Raw genomic sequence first — 22240 nt, forward strand, 5'->3', positions numbered from 1 at the left:
ATTTATATAAATATTTTTGGATTGTGGAACCAATCATCTGAGTTTCCATTATTTCTTATGGGAAGTTTTGCTTTGATATACCAGTGCTTTTGATTACGAGCACGTTTCCGGAACGAATTATGCTCGCAATCCGAGGTTTTACTGTACAAAATATATAGACTGACATGGACGGTGCGCAAACATTCATCCGGGGATTCCCTGGTCCCGCCCACTGACAGGGAGACGCACCAATTGGAGCGAAGCACACACGGCGGTTCAGGGTTATTGGTCAGAAATGTATCGTGTTACTATCGCTTTCCCGTCGGCACATTCCACCACCCCTTGGACTGTCTTTGTTCCGGCGGCCTTCCGCCTGCAGCGGCCCGATCTTTCTGAAGCCATGGGGAAGAAAACACGGACGGGGACCGGACGACGGACGATCTTACAGCTTTCACCACCCGGACCTCGCAGCGTCATTGGCGGAGGAGCCATTTGTAGGGAGGAGGCCCTGGGATCGGCGTCCGAAGGTAAGAAGCCGGAACAGGCCTCAGTTCAGTCCCCGGTGATGATGGAGAGCCGTTCCCTCCAAGTTGGGTCTCCAATGGCCTCTTGCTGTCACAATCGGGCGACTTTGTAAGCGCTCGTGGAAATCGTAGCGGTTTACACCAAAGAGTGCTGACTGAGAGTAAGGATCGCTGATCGCCAGCTGAACCCGACGTGCCGGCTTTACAGCCGCTTTAGCTACCTTCCAGTATGATTGGAGCATTCAGATGTGCGTTCAAGCACTGTTATTGAGGAGTATAGATTTGCCAGATCTTGTCACGCTAAATGCGTGTTTGACGCCCACTGCCGCCCAGCTATATCGGTAGTTCTTTGCTGTGTTGTTTTAATACATGAACTGTGGTGTGTAGATGAGCAGGAAGGCATCGGGGACAGCCATATCCACAGTATCCCGAAAGAAGTTATGGTGGACATGAGGACCCCTGCTGTTAAGGCCACCGGTGAGTTCAACGCTGCGCTGGGCAGGCAACTTAACCATTTGTGCACAGTAAAAATGTTAGTGAAATGTGATAATTTCTGAGCTGACCTTGGATAACAAGCACTTGCACCTACACTGAACGATATGGTGGTATTCATGCTTGTCCCACTGGCTGCTGTAGATCTTCAGCTTCTCCTGCCAAAAGATCTGGATGCAAATCTGAGAAGCAGCGTAGGAGTGCCGTTGCTTGTAGATGGTGTGACACCGCATGGCACCAAAGCAAAGCACTTACTGTCCATGTAGGATATTTTGACCTGGTCCTCATCAATTCTGTCGGCTGTCTTCTTTTCAGAGGGTTTGTCCTTACTGGGTGCCTACGAAGACAGTGAGGAAGAGGAGGAGGAGATGGCCTCTCAGCCTGCCCCGGCGAAGCCCAAACACAACCAGTCGGCTGACATCGACAGCACACTTGCCAACTTCATGGCTGTGAGTCTGGCTTCTGTTCATTCACTCACTGTTTTGTGTGTTCTCCAAGTGTGAAATCACTCATCTAGCCTAGTTACTTGGAGGGCTCTCAGATTATATAATTTTAATTAAATGATAATAAATGAGACATTTCCCCATTTCTCTTTAATGCCTTAACAGGAAATTGATGCGATTACCACCCAGCCGGCTCAGCTGTCAGATGAGCCATCGGCGAACCCCCCTCCCCCTACACCACCGCGTCCCAACCCTAAAGACCATCAGCATGCATCTGCTCCAGTGGAGCTGGGCCTGGGTACCGAGTTCCAGTACAACACCCAGTGCTCGCTTGCCGGGGGTAGGTGTTTATTGCGGAAGGCTCCCAATTTAGTATGCGTTGTTTAAAAATTATAATTGAAAAAATAACACTGTATAGAAGTTCCTTCCCTGACTTCTCGAATGCAATGAGTGGCATATTTGTAATCGTAACGGCGAATTTTTAAGATGCAGCTAGTTCATATTTCGCAGCCTGGTACAGCCCGTGGCCTAAAATTGGTGGGTGATGTTTCACAAGGTGGACCTGAGGAATCTGTTCATTTGTACATGGAGGTGGCTGGTTTGTTCCAAATTTTCTGTTTCAGAGTAACCCTGTTTAGGTTGTGTTAATGGGTGGTCACAGACTTCAGGGGTGTGAGCTTCATTTCTACTCCTGTGTGTGTGTGTGTGTGTGTGTGTGTGTGTGTGTGTGTGTGTGTGCCTGCCGTGTTGTAGCTCAGAGGGGTTTCAGCCCTTGAACTTTGGCCTACATGTCACATGGGCGCCTTCTTTGTGTCTCTCTCTGCAGTTGGTGTGGAGATGGGTGACTGGCAAGAGGTGTGGGATGAGAACACGGGCTGCTACTATTACTGGAACACGCAGACTAACGAGGTGGCTTGGCAGCTGCCCCACTATTTGGCGCACCAGGTGCAGGGCCTGCAGCAATACACTGACAGGTACCAAACTCCGCCCACCCTGAAGTACACTGATAGGTACCAAACTCCGCCCACCCTGAAGTACACTGATAGGTACCAAACTCCGCCCACCCTGAAGTACACTGATAGGTACCAAACTCCGCCCACCCTGAAGTACACTGATAGGTACCAAACTCCGCCCACCCTGAAGTACACTGATGGGTTCCAAACTCCGCCCACCCTGAAGTACACTGATAGGTACCAAACTCCGCCCACCCTGAAGTACACTGATGGGTTCCAAACTCCGCCCACCCTGAAGTACACTGATAGGTGCCACCCCAGCCGGTGCCGGCCGGCTCTGCATCAGCTGTCCCATTTTCCTCTTTCCAGTTTGACCACAGCCGTCAATGGCAATGGATCTATGCAGTCTTCCACATTCTACATGGGTCAGCATCCTGCTGCAGGCACCGCTTCCACCAGCATGCCAGCGTCCGTGAAAGAGCCGAAGAAGAAGGTACGGTACCCAGCAGAATGTTCTGTGTGCTGCCACGCGGGCGGCTTGAGTTTCACTCTAGAAGACTTCTTCTAAATTTCTGCACTGCTGTGTGTCTAAAATGAAGGTGGTCGTAGGCTTTAGGCAAAATCGACAGAATTGGCATCATTTTGCAATGCAACATCGTATGACCCGTGATTACTTTTGGTCGCCTGTGTAGAGTCCCCGAGACAAACCTTTTTGTTCAATAAATTTATGAAAATGCCACACGTGCCACAATACGTTGTGCTCTGTATGTGGATCTGCTGCATGAAAAACGTTCTGCGCCCTCTAGGGGTGTGGCCTAACAGAACACGGCGGCGGTGTCGTCTCAGGTGTGCGATAGATTATTCTCTATCATTTTATTTAGTTTTTCTTCATATGTCATTTGAAGTATACGGCCTCCTTAAGGCCTGGTTTATATTTCCTGCGGATGTAGCCACGCCCCTTTGTGGTCTCTGTGACCAGCCCCATGTCTGCAGTAAGTATGAACCAGGCTTACAACTTTCATTGATAGTCTGTAGTCACGAGCCTCTAGTGCTAGTAGCTACCTTTTACTTGTGTACGTTCTCAGCTTCTAAACCCTTTATACTCCGCCTCTGTCGCCTGTCCTCAGGGCTTTGCTCCACCTTCTTACAGAATAACTGCTGTTCTCCTTTTGGGACCTTGTCACCCCTGCAGGAGGTGATGGAGAGCGTAGTGGCCCTGATGAGTGAGGAGGAGGAGAGTCGGGGTGTGGCCGCGTCCCTGCTGGCCCCGCTCATCCCCCCGGAGGTGAAGGTGGCAGAGGAGAAGTGGAGGAAAAGTGCCCTCGGGATCCTAGAGGAGGCATCAGAAGGCCGGCTGGACTCTGAGAGCGAGAGTGGCTGCCCCCCCACGCCTCCACCCCCCGGGGACACAGAGGCCAGTGTCCAAGGTGACCTTCGGAGCAGGACCCAGTCAGCGGAGAGCTCAGAGGGTGATGAGGCAGAGATGGAGGAGGTGGAGGAGGACACCGTGGAGTTGGAGTTGGCACTGGAAAGGAAAAAGGTAAGGGGCAGATCCCAGAGATCCCAGGTATATGGTGGCGTTTTCGGGGTGTGTGTGAAGGGCTCTCCTCTCCAAACCAGGCAGAGCTGCGGGCCCTGGAGGAAGGCGACGGCAGTGCTGGGGGCTCGAGCCCCTGCTCTGAGGCCAGCCAAGAGGGGGCTCGGGGAACTGTGCTCAAGAAGAGCAAGTGGAAGACCGCCTTTCTGCGAGCACCAAGCCCCGACTCGAACAGCCATGGGTCAGCTAAGACCGGACGGGACACACCGGAGCATGTCGACGCAGGTGCGCTGGGGGCAGGGGGCACCATCACATCACACTCACAGCGGGGTACCCTGATGGACATGTGGTCGCTGACGTGTGTGTCTGCGCATGCATGCATGTACACTTGCAGTGGATTCCAAGACCCCAGAGAAGCCCGGAAAGGAGGAGCTGATGGAGACCGACACCTCGGTTGAGAAAGCCAAGCTAAGAGCATCTTCTAACGAGGAGGAGACCGCCGACCTGAAGGTACCTCTTCCTCCTGGTTTACCTCTTATACCTGTGGCTGCATAGTTGTTCCAACTGTCGCATTTTCCCTGCAGTTCCAGATCGGAGAGCTTGCCAACACCTTAACCAGCAAGATGGAGTTCCTCGGCATTAATAAAAAAGCCATTTCTAACTTCCAGCTGCTCCTGCTACAGACAGAGGTGAGTGCTTATTTTACCTTTTTTGCCACAAGGGGACGCTGTGGAGTTCCTAGGTTTAGCTCGTCCCTTTGTTCCTGTATTATCTCTCGTGGTTTGCATGGCAGGTTGTTTGCGCACCCAGCTCACTGTCCCCCACCCCTGTCCTGTGTCCCAGACTCGGATCACCGACTGGCGGGAAGGAGCTCTCAACGGGCACTACCTGCGGAGACGGTTGCAGGAGGCCGCTGAGCACATTAAACATTACGAACTTAACGCCGCCCCTAAAGGCTGGTCCTGCCACTGGGACAGGTACGCGTTCCTTACCTTTCACACCTTACACCCCACCCTCAACCCCCCCGTCGCACCTCAGCTGTGAATTCACCCCCGCCGCCACTAGGGGGTAGACCTGCGGAGCGTTGAAACCATTGACTTTTTAAAATTGGGGATGCGTTAATCTGCAACCGCGAAGTTACGGCCAACAAAGATGTATTGAATGAGTGAGTGGGGGAGGTTTAAAAGGATAAAAAGTGCCCGCCAGCTCTGAGAGACAAAGGCCTCCCCCCTGCCCCGGACTCCGGCTTGGGCCGCGCCACAGAAGGGTACTGTAGCTCTAGGAAGGTGGTTGCGCACGCGAGAGCCTTGCGCTTTTCAGGACGGCCCCCGCCATGGGACGTCGGCTTCCCGGATGAGGCGGGCCACAGCGTCGATTAAATGCGAAGAGGGCCCTCACTCCTGGACGCAGCAGGTCAGACCACTCTATTTCATTGTCTTCTTTTATCTCTGTTCTCTGGTTTCTTTTTGTGGCATTTAAAGTTTCACGTAACCGTTTTTATCTGATTGTGCCTGGTGCTATGAAGAATCGCCATGGTTTGCAGCAGCATGTTTAACCGTTTTAACATGGAAGAAGCCCTTTCTGAGCTCGAAGGGGTTTCTCCGTGAGTATCCCTCTCATCTTCATCCTGAAGACGATGACTTATTGTCTATCCCCCCCCCCCCCCCCCAGTCCATCTAATGTGACCAGCAGGGACTTGGCTGGTTCTGTTTGCAAGGCTTTTATGGTCTGTTTTTTGGTGAGATCAAGGTGGGTCGTCCCCATCAGGCCCGCTTCCCAATCTGGCTTTACTCTTGCGCACTGTGGCTGCTCAGTGCAACAAAGAGCCCCCACCCTACTCCAAATGCCCCAGCCCTATTTTCCCATTATTTATTTTTTATTGCGGCCCCTCCCCCCACCCCAGACACTGAGATGGTCTCTCTCTCTGTCTTTCCCCCACTCTAGGGAGCACAGGCGATACTTCTACGTGAATGACCGGACCTCTGCCTCGCAGTGGGACTTCCCAGCAGAGGGTGATGGAGAGGAGAAGATGGGAGAACCTGTGGACGTCCAGGGAGATGCCAAGCCCCCACCAGAGCCCCCTACAGGTCAGACCTTGTCATCTCTGCTTCTCAGTGAATGTTTGCTAGTGGTCACCAACCAGTCAATCGTGTAGCTCTCTGGATTATTGTCTTTAACTGATGTTTTCTTCCAACACTGTCCCTAACGTTCTCTCTTGAATCTTTCAGCCCCCCCTGTGTACACGAGCACCCCCTCATTGCAGACTGGCATGCAGTCTTACTGTACACTACCCCAGCCCCCCCTTCCTCCAGATGACCCCCCTCCCCCCTCAGACTACCCGCCACCTCCACCGCCACCTCCAGAGTCTCCTCCCCCACCCCCTCCACCCCCCCTGAGCGATGACGGAGAGATTGAGGAGGTGGAGATGGAGGACGAGGAGGGTGAGCCCCCAGCCCCAGGGACCGAGGAGGACGGCAGTCGTAAGGCTCCTGCGCCTCCTGGCATGTCGGCCGGAAAGGTACATACACCCTGCCCTGCGTTCTCAAGCCGTTGCATGTTTATACTATTTTTTTTCCTTTTTTAGCAGAAATTGAGTAATTGTGGTTATTTTTCAGTGAGGGGAAAAAAATTTAAATGTGCCAAATCTGAAGCATGTGCACTTTAACAGAAAGCAGCCCTTACACTGCGGGCCCTCTGTTCACATTGCTCTTCATCATGTGGGCTTTGCTGTGTTCAATTCATACCGCTATCCAAACCACCTGCTAGCTGGGCTCGTCTGTGAGCTCGTCTGTGAGCTCGTCTGTGAGCACTGAGGCATCGTGTTGATGGGCAGCCCGCTCTCGTTTCCCCACTTCAGGGTGGCGAGTCGGCGTCCTCCCCTGGCATGCCAACCAAGGCCCCTAAGCGCAAGGCGGCTGGCTCTGGCCAGCCGCACAAGGCGGTCACCATCGGAAGCAGCCCCATCCTGTACAGCCAGGCCACCGCCATGGCAGGTGAGCAGGGCATGTCTCCATGGCAATGTAGGGCGGCTGGGTCGGGTCTGAGTGGTGGAGTCTGGCCATTGTGCAGCTTATCAATTCCTGCATCCAATGGAGGGACAGAGTGTCTCTGTTCTCCAGCAGTTCCTGGGATCTCTGCCCCAGCTTACTGGAGTATGGTGGCCAGTGCACCCCCCCAGCCCCCGGCGGAAACGACAGCCCTCCCTGTGGTGGCACCCCCCTCCCAGCCTGCGCCTCCCAGTGCCCCCCAGGACCCTGTGCCTGGGAAGGTGGTGCCTGTGGACAAAGTGAAAAAGCTGAAGAAAGACAAGGTGTGGAGAGTGGCATTGCCATGGCAACCTGATGAGCATGGTGACGTGTTAATGGCTTACTGTGCGGATGTGTGTGTGTGTGTGTGTGTTCCCCGCAAAGACAAAGAAAAGCAAGACGAAGATGCCATCTCTGGTGAAGAAGTGGCAGAGCATCCAGCGCGAGCTTGACGAGGAGGAGAAGTCCAGCTCCAGCGATGAGGACCGGGATCAAGTGAACAGCAAGCGTATTGAAGAGTGGAAGCAGCAGCAGCTGACCAGGTATGACACCCCCCCCAGTATGTTGGCCCAGCTCTTAGGGGCACTGGTGTGTGTGGGTGTGTGTGTGTGTGTGTGTGTGTGTGTGTGTGTGTGTGTGTGTGTGTGTGTGTGTGTGTGTGTGTGTGTGTGTGTGTGTGTGTGTGTGAGAGAATACTTATGGCACCTGTCTCCAACAATGATTTTAAGATTCACCCCCTTCCCTCGGCCCCACAGTGGTAAATCAGTCAAAAATGCCAACTTCGAGGCCCTACCAGACGACTGGAGGGAACGTCTGCTGAAGAAGAGGAAGATGATGCACAGCACGTAGCGACTGATTGGCTGGGGGTGGGGCTCTGGCCAGCCATACCCTGTCCCCCTTGGCCATAGACCTGCGTCCTTCCAGCAGGCCTGGGGTCATTTTTGTGCTGTGGGGGGTAGGGTTTTCAGCAGTCCTGTTTTCACTTGCCGTCTTCTAATCTTCAGGTAACACAGTTTGGTCAAAAGCTGTTACGTCACTTATTTCCAGCTTATTTTCCCATAGCTGACTGGCTTCTCAATGTCCCTTGTCTTGTGCCTGGATACATCGCAGGCAAAGCGTTCACATGGGTGTTCCTTTACCCTGCTTCTGTTCATCATTTAGAACAACTCTTACATTGGACAATGTATCGATTCAGTCTTATGTCAGTGACTGCTGAGTGGTGTATGACTGACGGGTGGGAATGTTGGGGTGCATCCTAATGGAAATGTCAGCCCCTTATTTGGGACAGCCCTCTGACTTTTTATTTATTTTTGCTTTTTTTTAAAAAAAAAAAAATAGTGTTAAATGTGTTTTTCAAATGGTGGCACCATATCAGACGTGCCAAGGAATGTACCACTGCCTCTCTCCAGGGGCAAATCCATTAAAGACATCATATTAAAGCCCTGCCCTCATTTCTACACTGAGACTGCCATCTTTTACCAATTGGGAAGCACCACACCAAGACTGGAAGCGTAAAACTTCCTAGGGTTCTTATGTTTTTACCTCTTTTTTTTTTTGTTGCAATTTGGAGATGCAAATGTTTTGTATATGTATGTAAATAGTGATTAAACATTTTTTCAACTTGATTCATCACATTGTAATAGCATAGGTTTTGTCTGAATGTTTTCTCCTGCAGTTCGAAAACATGAACTTAATCAAGTTACTCTACTGAATTGCCCATGATTGGTCTCTACACAGTGCTCTCTGGGACAGACTCAGGCCCCTTCTCAACCCTGTACTGGAGTGGCTGAAAGATGGATTGGAGGATGGTTTGTTTTACTGTTTTCAGAGCAGAAAACATGTTTAGATTTTTCTTATTTAGTATGGCATGATGAGATTACAGGAGGAACCAGAATGGAGGCATCTTTCTGCAACCATCAGTTCTGTAAATTCATACATACTTTTAGGTCATAGTATGTCAAACATCAAATGGTTCCATGGTACGTACATACCGATGACTTCTCACTATATGTGCTTGTGACACCTTTTACTCAAAACTGAATAAATATGTACTCAACATTGTTTCAAGTAAAACATAATGCTTGAGTACACAAAAATGTTCGATTAATCCAGGATGACCATAGGTCCTTTTTTCGCGGAGTTAGAATTGCGGCCTATTCCTTTGTTTCATGTTTAATTTTCATTCAACAGTCAGAATAGTTTGTATGTATACATTTTCATTTCTTTACTGCTTCTACGTCCGACCTCTAGTGTCATCGTTTTGAAAACTAAAATACGGGCACCCTGTAAATACAAATGGTATAGCAACGTAGCGGATCTTGCATTTAATCGCGCTTTTATTTGCTTTTCTTACTTTATTGCATTACAAGGATGCACTCTGTTCATGAAATGAGAAATAAAAACGAATTTGTGTAGATAGTGTTTGAATCTGTCCAGGATACGCGATTGGAGGACGGATGCATGGGTGAACGGTTTGTAACCTACCAACCGGTCCGGCAGTTAATTACTAAATCGACTATCAAATCGCACAATGTCCATGTCATGGTTAGTTCTAAGATCTATACTTTAGGTATAAGGTAGTGAATTCTACCGATCTTATGTTTAATTTATTTTTATTGAGGAAAATACAATAACAACACTGGAATTACACTACGGAATCTCGGATTGCCAAGATCACGCCATGATATGTAACTAGTACGTTACTGCATTCTAGTCCTGTGTCATGTGACAAACTATTGACCAATAAGAGTAAAGTTCAAAGTTCGCGCACAGCAGGATTCTTTCCGTTCACTTTCCCATCCTAAATGAAGAAGGAAGGAGCAGTTTAATAATGGCGGACACGTGTGGACAGGTGGTGCTAGGAACCGGGCTTACGGTTCTTTCCCACCCGCTTATGTACATTAAAGTACTAGTGCAGGTAAGTGATATAACTAGACAAATGAAACAAGTGTTTTTTAAGGAAATATTCAGCTCCTAGTCTCATGTCTCTAGCGACAGAATGTTAGTGAAAATACAGTTATTTTATCGTAAATTAAACAATTATTTTCACTCTCGGTGTGCATGCGATTAGCTTTCAAAAATTTGTATTTGGCGATAAGGCAATTTGTTAGTTTGCTATGTAAGTAGGAACCAGCGATTAGCGGATTGTCTGATTTAGTTTCTATAGTTCCCTATCATAATGGGAATCAATTCTTCGTGTCAGTGGTTGAAAAAGTTGTGTGTCAACCATGTAGTTTGGTGCGGTGCTGCTGGTGAAGACATGAGCTCGCGTGTGTCCGCGCGATGGCTATCGCCCCACTGACGTCAAAAAGGTCACGGACGAGTTCGTCCTGTGTCTACATTCTCGTCGTCAGCCTCCGCGCATGCGTTGTCTATTAATACTATTTCTTAATTATAATCTTTATTAAATAAACGCGAGCAGTTTTTTCAAAACAATTCCTCGATTTGTCATTGAAACACGGCCCGGGCCAGCTGGCTGTCGAGCAGGTTGTTGGGAGGAAGGGCGTCCTTTAGCCTAGTGGGCAGCACCCCTGGCGAGCGATAACTTTCCCCCAGTTTTATGACTTGACGAGTTTTAAGTCATTATTTTGCCTCTGCTAAGCCTGACATGTTACTATATGTTTTAAAAACACTGAAAATGCGCCCCTCTGCGCAGGGTTATGATAAATAACTTTTCAGTGACGTTAAAATGTTTGTCTGTGAAATCATATGGAGACAGGAGGATGTAATCTAACAATAGTTTTTGTTGTTTTAGTTGTAATGCGAGTTAAAATGTCATTTCCTTGTAAATATTCATGACTGTCAAGGACATACCAGAACTGGTGCGTCTGCCTTGATCAGCGCATATTCTACCGTAATAAATAATGAAAATATGTAATCAGCCAGAAAGTCTTATGTTTAAAGGAGTTTTATGACACCTTATTGATCCCTGTGGGAAAATTCTCTTTTTGCCTACCCTATCTTACTCTCCATGATACACAGACACAAATGCAGATGAGAGCAAGCTTGGCAGTGAAGGGCAGCCACCTGCAGTGGCACCCATGGAGTTTGGGGGTTAAGGGCCTTGCTTAAGGACCTATGGACACTACTGTTCTGCTAAGGCTGGGGTCAAACCTGCAACCTTCTGATCCCAGGCACAGAGGCTTATCCCGCTGAGCCACACGCTGCCCCCGTACACATTTTTTTACATGTTTTACATATTTGTATGCAAAGTATTTAAACAAAGTTTGAGTGGGTGTTCCTGAGGGCAGAGTAGAATTAGAGTAAAGTGTGCTTCCAGAACATGTGAGGAGTAGCTCCCTGCTTTAGTTCAGTCACTGGCTTGCAAGCTGCTTAAGGTCACCCAACCTTCCTAGTAATGAGAGTACAGACATGCGGTGTCTCTGCGGTGGCACTAGTGCATGGTTGCCCTCTGGAGCCTTTAAAAGGAACTGTGCTGCCAGTACTGTTGCTCAACTCGACGACTCACTTGTTCACTTCTGTAAAAGTCTCCTCAGACAACCATCTCATCGAGAGTGCTGCATTTGTAGCCACAGACTCAGAATAAGAAGCTAAAGTAGTTAATGTGAACAGCTAATGGCTAAATGCTATTGTGCATAGCTGGGTGACCCCTGCCTTGTGCCCTGTGTTCCTTGCAACTGGCTCCAGGTTCTCATTGACTCTGTTGGAGATGGATGGGTGGATTTAGTTTTGTTGTTTTGGAAATAAAATCTCCTGAAATGTTGCTAGAGCTGTTAAGTTGATTTTGCTTTTCAGGTTGGGCATGAACCTCTCCCCCCCACGACTGGAAGGAATATATTTGGCAGGCAGGTGAACCAGCTCCCCGGGCTTTTTGCATATGGTATGACCAAGTTGCAAAGTGACCATGTTGCACCACTTTGTAATGTCGCTGTTAACTTCCAGGACACAACCCCGTGTGTAATCTCCATCTTGGTGTATGGGTGCCAGTCTTTTGTTGACTAAGAATATCTCTGGAAGTGGGAGGGGATCTGTGTGGGGGGGTGGGATAGATCCACACCTTCAGCAGTGTTTGCTTGTGTGCATGCAGAACCAAGCAATGGTCTCCTCTCCCTGACTGCACTGTGTCTGTCTCGCTTTCCAGCAAAGTACATAATGAAAGTGGATGGGAAGGCGGGGCTCTTCAAAGGCCTCGTGCCCCGGCTCTGTGCTGGGACTGTCGGCACCGTAGTCCACAGCAGAGTCCTGCAGGTGAGCACTTTAAACAGTTCCAATGGTGCGTTATTTAATTAAATTAATCTATACTATTAACTCCATTCTTGTCGTGAGTTTGGACAGATGAAGAAGGCTTCGTTTTTGTCTAGCTAGTTTCCATGTAGTTGACTCCTTACTGTGCACTCACACTGAGAGCGTCGGAGTGACTGGATGTCGTTAATTCTCTATGGGATGGCACAAGGGCAATCAAAAAGCAAAGAGCATCAAAATGAAGTTGAAGCCCGGTCAACTCGGTGGCAACCAGTCGGAAAGTAGAAATTCTCTGCTAGAGAGTTCCACAGAACACAAGCGTGTAAACTTTTGTTCCTACCAAACAGTTCCCGTGCACCTTCAGAGTATAAACCATGAGACAGAATTCATCTCCACATGGCATTTTACCCTCTAGACATGGTAAATTACACATTTAAAAAAACCCATGTAGACATAAATTTTTATATTGCGTTAACATGGTATAAATGTACCTGTTAGAAAAGTCTTTCAGTGCTGAGATGTACTAAGCTAATACTTTTCCATTCAATGGCAAAGGTTTCAGTCTGTAGTGCATTATATTTATTGCCGTATTATAATATTTGGGTTTTTAATCATAGCCATTGAAATAAAAATTTAGTGAAAATTTCAACAAAGAGGTTCATTTTCAATTTGCTAGCTTTCAATTTAAATACTAACATGGATGCTTTTGACAAGCATTGGTGTAGCTTGCAAACCCTACAGACTATTTACAAGGTCATAAAACTGTTAAGTACATGTGTATGTAAGTGCAGACTTGTTTCGAACTGAAAATCTCACGCAAGCCAGCTGACCAAAGTTGGCAACGTTGTTAGCTGGCTTTCTGAATTTGGCTACTTACACAAACATCACTGCTGTGGTACGTGTGCAGGGAATATCAGAATAATTCATATTAATAAAATAAAAATAACATGTTGTGTGCTTGTGCAAAGTATGCGGCTTGACTGGATAACTATGAACGTTTCCGTCTACGCATATGCAGGGTGGATACTTGAGTGTTTAACTTGTGCGGAGAAGTATGAACCAGGCTGAACGCAGAAAACGCCTGGTGGCCATGATGCGTGTGCATATGCGTTGAGTGTCAAGTATAAATCAGCCCATATGCCAGAGTGTGTCTCCAGTGTTTGCTAGCTTCGTGCGCTGGGCAGCCAGAGCGATCGCTGACGCTCTTTCCGCCTGTGGTATGAACGTACGATTAAGTTACATGGGGCCAAAGAGCTGCAATATCATTAAGCAATACATATTTTTGTCAGAATATAAATTATACATTTTGGACGGCTTTGTTCATTTAGAAGGGGGTGTATATTTAAACTGCAACTGTTTGCTGCAAGCCTGTATGTCCTGTGTGGTGTTACAATCAGCCAGGTTAAGTTAAACTTTAGCACAGGTTAGGGCTGGGCAGTTCATTGAAAATTAATCAAAACCGACATTCAGAATCTCTAATCAGCATAATCTTGCCCATGTCTGTTGCTTCATTTTTTATTATTTTTAAAAAATTTAATTCTGTTAATGTCTTCCCCAATGTGTGGTCATGTACGCCCCTTTAAAAACATACTATCATGCGTGTTGTCATGTGACTCGCCCCAGTCTGCCACACGGAAGCAACATGGAGGAGAACTCAAACACCGAGTCAACTGAGCAACTCCAGCAGCTTGTACGAAGGAAAAATGCTGTGTCTGTCGTTTGGACACATTGTGGCTTTAGGGAATACAATACTGAATTAAAAGCGGGCAAATGTAAACACTGCAGAAAAACAGTGTGAGCTGCCAAAGGTAATGCCACCAATCGGTTTCAACATTAGCAATATTTAAAATACAGTGGAAACAGCTTAAGCTTGGGACAGAATCATTCCTGTACAAATACTGTTTAAATAATTTGCTTATAGTAACCAAGTAGTCTGCTTACCGTTTTAATTTTGGGTCTTTTTATACATGACATGGAACAAATTAAAACTACAGTAATTCTTTTTTACTTGCCTACTTTGCCTTGTGGTAACCCATCTGCTTCGGTCTAGCTAGGCTCCCTGAAGCTAATACTACATGCACCGAACACTTGATGGGGAAAAAGAAAGTAATTTTCCCTCAGTTACGAATATAGACTCATCAAAGTTTATTATAAACTGCTAAAAATGAGCTAACAAAATGTGACCTTTTTCACAAGACGTTTCCATTTCAAGCGATTTGTGCTTTGATTTCAGTTGTTCAAAATATTCAATGAATAACCATAGATGGTTCGTGTGTGTTTCCTTCAATTATTTTAAAATCATGAAGATGTACAGTCTTTCATTAGAAAAAATATCCCAGCTTTAATAGTTGAGCATATTTACAGTACAAACTTTGTCAATGATATGAGGGCAGAAAAATAATACTAGTTTGTTAATCATAATCGAGGTAAAATGTTCAATTAATCGTGATATTGATTTGAGATCATGACACCTACCCCTAGCACAGGTGTCCGCGTATACTGACCCAAGCGTGTGCTTGCAGGGTCCACATCTGTGTGACAGGTAGCTGCCCTCTGCTTTCCACTGACAGTGACAAGTACTACTTGCTGCTAAACTGGGAAGCTGTATTTTGACTTTTACAATAGTCAAATTTTTGATACTTAACATTTTTTTCTATCATTCTGGTGTAGTGGCAGTTTTACTGCAGTGCTGGTATACCACAATATTCATGCATGTGACACACAGAAATTTTGAATCATGACCTATAAATTCCCCAGCTGCCATAGATTACCCAGACATAGCTGGTATCGCTGGTAACATTGGCCTATATCCTGCCATGTGGAAGAGTGTTAAGGTGGCACAAGGGAAATCATACAATGGCACTTTTTCTAATAATCAGTCCATGTAAGTTGTTTTGGTGTAACTGTAATAGCATTCGAATTGGTTTGTTTGAATTGGTTAGTTTTAAATTATTATACATGTATTGACTTTGAGCCTGCTTGTGTTCGTTCTTAAGTTAATGATCACCTGGCAAGTCCTTGTTGCGTACTAACCTCTCTGCTCTCTCTCCCCCCCCCCCCCCCCCCCCCCCCACTGCCCAGAGATGCCAGGAATTTGGCAAAGGTGAGGTAAGTGCCCTCTACTTGCTGTTACCCCGGCTTCCACGCATCTGCTCTGTATGAATCACTAAGATCTAGGGATGGGTGTCATTAAGATTTTAATGGTACTACTACTATTATTGATCTGGTACTTTCATGGTACTCTTATTGGTATGTTTTAATTACGAGAGAAAAAGAACAACAAAATTATCATTGCTTTATTATGTCATATATATACTGTATATAAATGAACATTCTTGAGCTGCAAACTGCAACAACATTCTTTTGAACAAGACACCTATTATAGATTATGATTATTAAAATGCAAAATAACTTTACAGCAAAAGAAACGGCAATGTTTTGAACAGTGGAAAAAATAAATGCAGGACTTTTTCTTTGACTGTAATTTTACAGTTAAAATTTACCTTAGTTTGTTCAAATCACTAAATCCGTGATCTGAAACTGTGAATTTCAGAATGAAGCAATGCTCTGACCATTTTGAATTGAATTTATGAATGCACCCATAACAGTCAACTGGCTAATGGTTACTTCTAATCATTAGTCCATGTTCCTAATTTAGTTTACTCTGTGTCTGGGCTCCAGGCTGCTAGCAAACATAACATACTTGGTGCAATGACAGAAACTACGAGCCATGCTGTCAAAAACTGTGCATTTCTCCATATGCATATGATTGACTTTCGCTAGATGCTTCGACAGATTGCTTGTATTTCTGCCCTTGCATGCAAAAGAGTTGAGTTCTCTCTGCCATTATAACTAGAAGCAGGGTCTTTATGTATGTGCGCTGCATGTTGTTGTATGTTAGAGTGGGAGCGAGAGAGGGAGCAAGAGCCAGTGAGCTGCCCCATGCCCCACCCCTCACATGCACTCCAAGGGCGCTTTTCCACCGCACCAGGTACCGTACTTTCGGTACTTCCATAAATTACCGAAAGTATGGTACTACTTTTGTGTCGGTTTTTCACTGGCGTAAAAACTGGTACCGGCGCCAAATGACATCAGTGATCACCCCTGACTGACATCATCACAAAGCATGACGCGGTATTTCTTTTGCTGAATTCAAACATGTTGTTATGATCCTTCACTTTCTTGTAGTCCTGCTTAAGTTTTTTTGATTTTCAAGCGGCATTGTTTGTTGTTTCGCGTGTTGCTATTACGGCAAGTACTTTTTTATTCCGAGTCGTGTCATCCAGATCCTACTGGATCTGTTCATCCGACCATATGGCGATTAAAGCCTGTGTTTCCTCGTTTGTCCATCCTTCAGTTTTACTTTTTTTGTATTTTTGTTTCTACTGCTTTTTATTTTGTTTCTCGTTGTTCGCTGTGTGTATTTTGTGTTTCAGCGGCAGGCTATTTGCATAACCAATCGACAGCAAATACATTTGTAGCTGGTTTGGCACTTTCGGTACTGGAACTTTCGATACTGGTACTCGACCGGAAGTCAATGGAAAAGCGAAAGTACCGTACTTTGTGCGGTGGAAAAGCGCCCCAAGAGAGATCTCTCTTCTGGATTAAGAACAGCGAAAATGCAATCAGAAATGGAGCTGGTGACATAAAATATGCAAGAGAACTTTTATGCAGCAATAATAAATAGGAAATCTGTTTTCTTAATTTCTTCAGTACCGAATATGGAACTGATGACGTTGGAGCTTTTCGATACTGTGGTCTATAATAATTTAGCCTGGCTGGTGTGTTTGCTTGGGGTTTTCTTGGTTTGATAAAAACCACAGTTCTGGGTTCACAGTCCAGCACTATTTTGGTACAACAGGGAAGACAGAATGTGTTTTGAAATGAATTCTTTGTGTTCACCTATTTAATAATGAAGTCTATTACCAAGTATGATCGCATATCTTCAGCAATAAACAGTCCTATAGCCGGGTCTGAATTTCCTGGTAAAATTACCTAAGACGCCACAGGAAGACAAACTTGCAGAAGCAGTTTCTCCTGTGCGTCAGTCATGCATGTCTTGTCCTTTTCTCTCTGGTGTTTTTATGGAGAACTCAAAATGTTCCCAAACTGACGATTATGACTGACTTGAGTAACCAGCACTAGCTCACAGCTGAAATTAGCATGATTTTTTCCATGTTTGAACATCATCTTATGAATTTAGAATCTGCCCATTTCAACAAATGTATACATTAGTTTCACTGTGTGTACCAAATTTAAGATTATCCAAATGGTATGAAACACATAAGTGTAGCAGTCCAGCCCTATTGTCTGCACAACTTAACCATAGATCTCCAGTACATTTATAAACCCAGCAACTTGATAAATTTGCTGCCATTACACTGAAACTGTCAGCCGGGTTTATGTGCAGCATATGGGTGATGCCCTTAACATAGCTATGTGTAGAAAGCTACTCCAGCTTCCTCCCTCCTTGTTGGTTGGCATAGACATCCATGGCTTTTACCTCCTCACACACAAACATACTGAAGGTGTTAAGATCATTGTGAGGCTGTAGGATTTGTCTGGCACCTCATTATGCTAATGCTACATGCTCAAAAGGACCCACTTTTCGATTTCAGGTCGTAAGGAGTTCGAATGGAGACCGCTCATTCCAGCATGTGATAAATGAGGTAGGATGGCTGTTCCTTGATAACACTGTATAACGCAGCCATGGCCTGCTTACTATGATGGATGGTGAGTGAAAAAATCTGTATCAATCGCTCTGTAGCTGTTTTGGACCAAAGCCCAGTTCCTCATAGGGGTGCTATACCTGGGCCAAACGTGCGGCTGCTCTCCTCTCTAACCCTGGCTCCTCTCCCCTCCCTCTTGCCCGCCCCCTGCAGACGACCAAAGAGATGGTAGCGCGCTCCTGTGCCACACTCATCACACACCCTTTCCATGGTAACCCCCGCCCCCCCCACCATGATTACTGTCAACATTCAATAGGGGTCATGTGATCAACAGGGCAGCAAGATAGGCCTTGGTGATTCTTAGCAGATAGTTTGGGGGGGGGAGTTCCCAGGCAGTCTATGTCCTGTGGGCAGCCGCTTGCAGTTAGTTTGTTGCCATAGGGACGCTGAGAACACCTCCTTCTCTTTCAGTGATCACTTTGAGATGCATGGTGCAGTTCATTGGCAGGGAAACAAAATACTGGTCTGTATTTTATTTGTTTTCCCAGACGTTTGTTCATCCTGCAATAAATTATGAGCTTTAAATTATATATATATATATTTTTGTCTCCTTTTTTTTTGCAGTGGGATTATAGATTCTGTTTTCACAATCTACAAAGAAGAGGGGATTCTGGGATTCTTTGCGTATGTATATATTGTGAAAGTGAGGATAGAGTTGCTGAAATAGGCCCTTGCGCTCATACTAAACCCCTTCATAAAACATGAAATGGTGACGTATTTCTTTGAAAGGGAACTTGAAGATCAAATAAGTTGCAATTGTTTTTATCTTGTCCTACACAGTGGGCTCATCCCCCGTCTCCTTGGCGATGTGCTGTCGCTATGGATCTGTAACATGCTGGCCCACCTGATTAACACCTATGCCATTGATGATTCGGTGAGAGAGCTTCTCTCCTGTGCTGTTAAGGGGGTTTCAGGGTCTATCGTCATCTGTGTCGAGTGCAGATCACGGTGCCATGCCTCTACCCTGACATTAGGGGTGTAACGATACACCAAAGGCACGATTCGGTTCGGTTCACGGTTTTGGAGCCTCGGTTCGGTTCGGTTCGGTTCATGGTTTTGGCGCCTCGGTTCGGTTCGGTTCGGTTCACGGTTTTGGAGCCTCGGTTCGGTTCGGTTCGGTTTCTGTTTGCTGTGGGTTAGGGTTGATGTCATCTTAACAGCAATGCTAAGGAACAATAGATTCACTTAATAACAAGAACAACTAAACTTTTTCTTTATTAACTTTGCCATCACATTTTTAGTACAGTCAGGATACCTGAGTAAACAACAAAAATTAAATAAATACCTCCAATATAGACTAGTCAGAAAAAAACAATTCTAATACTAACTTTAGAATATAATATTTAGAACAAAATTTAGAACAAAAGCTCATCATTACTAATACAATTTAATCAAATGTGATAAAATAAAGATGTGTTTAAATTGGTTAAATTAGTTAGAGTCAAGTGACGTCAACCTCAACAATGGGCAGCAGGGGGCGTGAGAGTACCGCGGTACGCCACGAGAGTTTCGCGATACGTATCGTGGTTCGTGTATCGCGATATTTCGGTTCGGTTTGTAATATCGTTACACCCCTACCTGACATGGTAACATTAATGATCCACGTCTCTCTTCTTCCTGCAGATGAACCACATGGGTGAGATCCGAAACTGCTCCCAGGCTGTCACTGGGGTAATTCTTGAGTCTCCTTTCTGGGGCTATGTCGGTGACCGATGACATTGTTCAGCAGACCTAAGGAATATTATGGTGCTGTAAAACGGATGGCAAAGCTACTAAACTGGACTAGTGTAGAGATTTACTAATGCATTTCTTTATTTTTTCTTGCTCTGTAGTTCTTTGCTAGCATGCTCACGTATCCCTTCGTATTGGTCTCCAACCTGATGGCTGTGAATAACTGTGGGTAAGTCCTGACCTTCAGGGCGCAGATCTTTGCTGTGAGGGTGGTTGTAAAGGCGTATTCAGGTGACATGAGTGTGTCTCTCCTCTGCTGCTCCAGGCTGGCTGGTGGCCTCCCCCCCTACGCCTCTGTATACCCCACCTGGCTGGGCTGCTGGAGACACTTGAGCCTGGAGGTGACTCCCCTTTCCCCAAACTTGCAGACCCCTCGTCTGTCCCCCAGAGAACAAGTTTATTAAGGCTAGGGCTGGGTGATATGAGGGTGTTATCAGTAATCGGCAACAGACAAGTAACCTGGTATCAATATTTGACAGTGGCTAACCGACTCATATCGCCTTTGTCTGAGATGATGTAGACTTTGTGATTTAACTTTTGGTTCGTCCTTCATGCCTGTTTGATGCAGTTTTTTTTTTTTATTGCATTACTATTATATAACTTCAGTTATATGTGAAGGTGTCAGTGTATGTAAACATCAGTTATAATGGAGATGTGGTTAGAGCATACCTGCTTTATATGGTACACAACAGGTTTTTAAATCATAATTCAGTCAGCCCACCGATCGATCATTTTCCCACATAGACAAAATGATCAGCACCATTCCCCCCCACCCCGTATTTGCTTGTGGGAGGGATGTTGGCTGACTCAATATTACCATTTTTCACTTTTTTTTTATTTTTATTTTTTTTTAAATCTCCCAGCCCTAATTCATTCACCTGTTCCTGCTTTTGTTTACAGGGGAACATGAGCAGAGGAAATAGTCTATTTTTCCGAAAGTTGCCAGCAGGAAAGATGTATGCAGTGGATCAGAAGAGATTCTTTTAAAGGTGAATCAGCAGCACAGTAATTGTACCAAGATGAAGTGGGACAAGTATATCAATTCTTTGTATGCATTTGTTTACATTGTTTAGTTGTTTTTTTTAACTACCACCAGTTCAAATAATGATACGGAATTTTATGACAGTGGGAGCTGCTTTGATTGAATCAGTAAAGAGCTTTATATTAATACTTAGGGATTTGTTTAAAAAAGGAACTTTTTAAACTCATGGCTTGCAATGAAGGCAATTCACTTTTTACATAAGGTGAACAATGTCTTCCCTTCGCTGTTGGGATTTGGCGTGTTCCTGGTTATCAGCAGCGTTCATTGTACAGAAGTTCCCCACTGTGCCACTGTCAGGCTCCCCCGGCCCGGTCAGGAAGGGCGATCTCTGGTCTGCCGCCAGTTCACGCGGACTTGCCTATTTCAGTGTCCCTGCAAGCTCAGCATGTACCTATTGTTATCCTGAGACCAGCCTGTGTCAGTAAGTGTGTTGTAATGCTGAATGTGTGATTATGCTACGGCTCCAGCAGAGGGTCCAATTCCAGAGGAATGTTGAATAAAGCCAATGACTGGTGAGAAATGAGGAGGAATGTCTTTGGTTTATTTCAGGCTTCCTGTGGATCCTTAAGACTGTACATTTTTCATCATCTAAGGCTATAAAATGTCAATTTTATTAACTGGTATTAAAATGAGGATCAGAATTTAGCAATCGGCACATATGTGTTTGTTTTGCATGTTCCACCCTGGTCCTCTAACTTTATTTCATTTCCTATGGTTGAAAGCAGGATGCAAATGCAAATTCAGTGAAAAATGGCTCAAGGCCTCAATGAAAGGCATTGACGAGATTTGATGCTCAAGACAGAATGACATGACATTCAAACTTCCTACAATGGGTATTAATGCACTCAAGTCTGAGGAACCCCAGCTTTATGCAAGCAGTCAGAAGCAGGGCACCACTGGGATCTTGTTAGTCTTCTTTTCAGATCAGGCATCACAATACAACACATGATCTGTTGAGTTTCAGATTTCGGAAGGTTGAAGTATTATGGGTTTTCTTAAAGTTTTGTTATAATTCCATATCACCAGAATAGGTGAGCAAATTCTGAACAATTTTTTTCTACTTGTTTTTGGTCATCAGCTTTTGTGGTTTCACCCCTAACTGACCTTGAGTTTACAAACTTGATGAATAGATGTAGCGAAAGGACTAAATTTTGGCTCATCTGAAAATAGTGCCTGCTCACTATGTTGCCATAACCTAGAAAGATGAGGTGTGCAGCACTGGAAGTCTCAGCTTACAGGTTCCCCATGAGGCATAGTGTTCCCCTAGCCAGTGCGGGTATATGGACTACCTCCAGAAAAACTCAATTCCCTACAATTCCATTTGGTTTCTGTGAAGCTTTGAAACCGGACTGTGCAAAAGTAGAACTTCTGGTTTGCAATAAAATGTTGACAAATTGCACCACTGATTCAAATGAAATACTGTCCTACCAGAATTAGCCTTATGAGGCTGCTGTATAGGATCAAATATTCTGCCTGATGTTCCCTCAATCTATTTTCATTGCTTAACTGTATTAATTCTTTTTAATCATGTGGCAACGCTATTGTAAATCCGTCAATGTCTATTCTAAAGAGGACTCTACTG

General features: G+C 45.6%; 2 protein-coding genes across 3 annotated transcripts; both read left to right on the forward strand.

Annotated features, from left to right (window-relative positions):
• Positions 1–266: 266 nt before the first annotated feature.
• On the forward strand, positions 267–8579 carry fnbp4 (formin binding protein 4). Of its 2 annotated transcripts, none has more exons than XM_023817330.2 (17): positions 267–506; positions 891–980; positions 1311–1444; positions 1604–1778; positions 2265–2412; positions 2761–2884; positions 3584–3931; positions 4012–4213; positions 4323–4438; positions 4513–4617; positions 4772–4905; positions 5873–6015; positions 6157–6446; positions 6786–6921; positions 7051–7238; positions 7339–7496; positions 7710–8579. In XM_023817330.2, the coding sequence occupies exons 1-17, from the start codon at positions 275–277 to the stop codon at positions 7801–7803; spliced, it is 2817 nt and encodes a 938-aa protein (XP_023673098.2). In that variant the 5' UTR covers positions 267–274; the 3' UTR covers positions 7804–8579. The 2 variants fall into 2 exon arrangements, with proteins under 2 accessions (XP_023673098.2, XP_023673097.2); XM_023817329.2 differs by having other exon boundaries at positions 268–506; positions 7048–7238.
• Positions 8580–9714: 1135 nt separating this feature from the next.
• mtch2 (mitochondrial carrier homolog 2) lies at positions 9715–21182 on the forward strand. Its single transcript, XM_072698360.1, has 13 exons — positions 9715–9871; positions 11710–11794; positions 12056–12162; positions 15238–15264; positions 17775–17825; positions 18039–18096; positions 18297–18348; positions 18450–18509; positions 18666–18759; positions 19509–19556; positions 19718–19785; positions 19882–19957; positions 20517–21182. Exons 1-13 carry the CDS (start codon positions 9785–9787, stop codon positions 20601–20603), a joined length of 900 nt encoding a protein of 299 aa, XP_072554461.1. The 5' UTR covers positions 9715–9784; the 3' UTR covers positions 20604–21182.
• Positions 21183–22240: the final 1058 nt, after the last annotated feature.

Source organism: Paramormyrops kingsleyae, chromosome 13 (assembly GCF_048594095.1).
Source record: "Paramormyrops kingsleyae isolate MSU_618 chromosome 13, PKINGS_0.4, whole genome shotgun sequence".
Taxonomy (NCBI): Eukaryota; Metazoa; Chordata; class Actinopteri; order Osteoglossiformes; family Mormyridae; genus Paramormyrops; species Paramormyrops kingsleyae.